This window comes from Miscanthus floridulus, chromosome 11 (assembly GCF_019320115.1).
Source record: "Miscanthus floridulus cultivar M001 chromosome 11, ASM1932011v1, whole genome shotgun sequence".
In the NCBI taxonomy this organism is placed as follows: Eukaryota; Viridiplantae; Streptophyta; class Magnoliopsida; order Poales; family Poaceae; genus Miscanthus; species Miscanthus floridulus.
The window spans coordinates 99,159,715-99,163,698 of record NC_089590.1 but is presented as its reverse complement, the minus strand read 5'-3'; the positions used below and the strand labels follow the sequence as shown (position 1 = coordinate 99,163,698).

The 3,984-nt window shown below is 51.8% G+C and overlaps 1 protein-coding gene across 1 annotated transcript; it reads right to left on the bottom strand.

Annotated features, from left to right (window-relative positions):
- Nucleotides 1–1,530: 1,530 nt before the first annotated feature.
- LOC136494651 (E3 ubiquitin-protein ligase PUB23-like) lies at nucleotides 1,531–3,151 on the bottom strand. Its single transcript, XM_066490823.1, has one exon. The coding sequence runs from the start codon at nucleotides 3,002–3,004 to the stop codon at nucleotides 1,703–1,705; it is 1,302 nt and encodes a 433-aa protein (XP_066346920.1). The 5' UTR covers nucleotides 3,005–3,151; the 3' UTR covers nucleotides 1,531–1,702.
- Nucleotides 3,152–3,984: the final 833 nt, after the last annotated feature.

Below are 3,984 nucleotides of genomic sequence, written 5' to 3'. Positions count from 1 at the left end.
AGTGTAGTTAACACCGTACCCTCCTTTGGGTAGTTCTGGTAGCATCATATTGCAAAGACTTTATCAATCACAAGATACTCCGTATGCTTGATCTGTCTCTCACACACATATGCTTATTATTTCACCTCTCCTATATCTCAGGTACTTGATTTGTTGTTGTTGTTGTTGAGGCAACATACAATTTTGTCATTATTTGGTTATAGGAAAAAATGTTCATTATCTCTTGTGAGTTGTTTATCTCTTGTGAGTTGCATGAAAACTCAAAAAAATCAGACGCATGAGAACTATAACAACTCCCTTATTATTTACAAAGATGTGTGTGCGTGTGAATTCAAAATGCATGAAAGGGCAGATCTACGTACAAGGTATGCCAGGTGTGCACCGGCATACCCTGCAGTCTAGCCCATCACGATACATCGATCTATTTGTGAAAATATCTTGACGCTTCACCGGCCTTCATCCATGCCTCATGAGTCATGATGATCCCAAGTGTTGCACTACCGCAGACCCGCGCCACTTCACATGCCCTGCCTCTCGCAACTTGCAAGTCACGATCCCATCCAAGCCGCCACACCCATGCCTACTGTCCTCGTCGTCCGGTTGTCTGCATGGTAACAAAGCCAGCAGCCCAGCACCCACCGAGAGCCTCAGATTCGGCCATGCCGGCAGCGGAGGCGGAGTTCGATCAAAGTCGCACCAAGCTTTACGGTACAAAGGCTAATTGGTGTTAATTAGGTCTGGATCGGCATTTGGGTAGAAGACGGTACTTAATTGATAACTAGACCAAGAAGCTGCAATAGTTCCACTACTAGTACTTTGGCAAGCATATGCTTGCAAATCTGACAGGTAATATCTTTGCGATGTCTTGACTTGATCTTATTACTTTTCTAAGAAATTTGCCTAATTAATTACCTATAATTAATTTGTGTATATCATGGAGACCAGTGAGATTACTTATCATTATTTGTGTATATCACCAAACATCAGTATCTGATATTCATGTCATGTATGTATTATAGTCGTAGCAGACTACATCATGTGATTCTATGAACTATGATTCTATCGTCCCGATCGCATGTGATTTACATTGCTTTTCTAGAATTGTTCACTTATGAAGAGGGACAATCATATTTGATATCTCTTATAGAAAGCATGCTTAAAATGTTAGAAAATAGCATTGTAAGTTTTTTATTCTCTTTCGTATGGTGTTAAACTATTCATATTGTAATATGTGGAAGCTTCCAACTTAATCTTTAAATTTAAGACTTATCATATTATTTAGTGCATGTATACCGAATTATGCTATAAATTATGTGATCTTTTATCAAATTGGTAAATGAGTTTACCGAATGTATATGGAATTTTTTGTGCGGCGTACCTTTAGGTAAAATCGTAAATCCACCACCGGCATGAATGTGTGTGTATTTGGGCGTACAAGCGTCTATGTTATTATTACGTTTTGAGTGGGAAAAATCAAGCTAACGGCAACAAATCTACAATAATAACACAGTAGGGAAAAAAAATCTCTGCTTAAATTATGTTCCTCTTTGTACAACTACACCCTTCTTTCAAAAGGCGGAAAAAAGATGAATCAATCAAATAGCAAGAGTTTCCTCCGCAAGACCGCAATGGATGCATGCATGGTCGAGCACGTCCCCATTGCATGGAGATCAGTCAATGGTGTATTGGCGTGCTGCTGCTGCTAGCAAGGGTACACGGCCTGGAGGTGGTGATGCAAGCACGGCGAGGTCCGCCACGCCCTCGCATGCAGCCGGAGCGTCTCGCGCGCCCGCTCCCTCGTCCTGTCGGCGTACTGCTCCGACTGCGCCACCAAGCACAGCGTCGCCACGACGCCGGCCTGCGCCATCTCCTGCACCACCGCCGCCGTGGCCGCGTGCCTCGCCACGGACCTCAGCACCCTCACCGCCTTGTCCGTGGCAACCTCCGACACCCTGAGCGCCCTCCTGCCCACGGCCGCCACCCCCGCGGCGTGCGCCACCAGGTCGGCGCGCCCCTCCGCGCACCCGCACAGGCGGTCCAGCGCCGCCAGGACGAGCTCGCACGCGCGGCGCTCCGCCCCGTCGTCGAAGAGCATGTCGACGAGCACGGGCACCGCGCCGGCGTCCACCGCCTTGACGCGGTTGCGTCCCCACGCCGCCGTGCGCACGAGCACGTGCAGCGCCGCCTTGGTCGCGGGCCAGGAGACGGCCGGCCTGTCGCGGAGCAGCTGCACGGCCTCCCTGAACACCTGCTCCGCGAGGGACACCAGCCTGCTGGGCGGCATGGCGGCCGTGACGCGCTCCAGGAGCAGCGCCGCGCGCGCCCTGGACGCGGAGCTGGACCGCTGCAGCGCGGAGACAAGCGCGGAGACCAGCGCCTCGTTCGTCTCGGCAACGCGGCGCAGGCACTGCTCCGGGACCTGCAGCGACGAGATGACCTCGAGCGCCTCGTCGCGGACGGCGGAGGCTGTTCCTTCCGACGACTTGGCTTTGGCGGACGCCGCGAACACCGCGGCCAGGACGTCCACCGCGCCGGGCACGGCGGCGACGAGCTTCCGGTTGCGGTCGCTCTCGGCCGCCACGTCCCTGAGCTCGCGCAGCGCCGCGAGGAGCTGCTGGTGCTGCGGCTGCGGCGGCGGCGTCGATGACCCGGCGGTGGCGGTGGCGGCGGCGTGGATCCTCGAGACCAGCGCGGCGACGGCGGCGCGGTCGGCGCGGGGCTTGGGCGTGTGGACGCGGTCGACGCCGTCGGCGGCGTCGAGTGCGCACCAGGACTGGATGAGGCGGCGCAGCGTGTGGTTGGGCGTGGGGTCGCAGTCCGCCGGCACGGGCTGCTTGGTGAGCGGGCAGGTGGCGGCGGTGAGGAGCCAGCGCTCGATGCCGTCGCGGTCGTAGGTGATGCCGGTGGGGAGCGTCACGGGGTCCCGCATGATGGACAGCGAGATGGGGCACAGGAAGTAGCAGGGCACCTCCACCTCCACCTGCGGCTGCGGCTCCTCCTCCATTGCTATTGCTAACAATAGCGACGACGCGATCGAGCTACAAGCAATGGCGTTCGCTGTCTTCTTCTTCTTCTTCTTGCTGGTGACGACAGAGCAGAGCTAGCTGTGGTGTTGGAGAGTAGAGTAGGCAGACCGAAGCTGGCTACAATGGTGTGGTGTTGTCTTTATATGAGCAGATCGAGAGCGGTGGATGATCGGAGAAGAGACCAGGGAGAGAGAGGAGGGATTCAAAGACGTGTGCGAGTCCACACGGCGACGAGCACGAGCACGAGCGTGAGCTGACCGAATATTGAAGATAGACAAGAGTCCATGCTGGATCGGTAGCTCATTGGTTGGTGCTCGCCTTCTACGAAAGAGACGTCTCCATTATTTATTTTATTCTCTCTATGAATTGATGTACTAGCCGTGTATGGTACGGGATTTTTTAACCAATAAAAAGTTTGAACCTTCCTTGGTCGTCTACGGTATACTCCCTCCGTAAAAAAGATCATGATAAGTCAAGTAATTTCAAATTTAATTAAATTTATATACAAAATATACTAATATTTAGTGCAGCTCTAGCGCCCGGTGCGGACGGCCATGCTGCTTTCTGCGCCTGCAGCCACGCAACGCTCCATTCCTTCGTTTACCACGCGCATACACGGCGCCCCAGTAGCTAAAGTAGGGGCTGTGGCAGGTGAGTCACATTGCAACATATACGACACCTGATCTACTTTTGAAATATCCAGATAAAACTTTTACACCCTGCGTCTGAAGAAAGATAAAACACTTAAAACATATATCTGAAACACTTACAAAAACACCTAAAAACACTTGAAAATCCATTACAACACATATGTAATTTCCTGACAAAAACATTTACAAACATATGTGTGAAACATACGCAGCATCCAAATAAAAACACTCGCAACATAGGTATGAAAAAACAGATGAAACAAACGCTTTCAACATACGTGTATAGCCTTGCAACATATGCAATATTC

Coding starts and splice junctions, on each gene's coding strand:
- LOC136494651 (XM_066490823.1), bottom strand. CDS start 3,004: ATGGAGGAGGAGCCGCAGCCGCAGGTGGAGGTGGAGGTGCCCTGCTAC.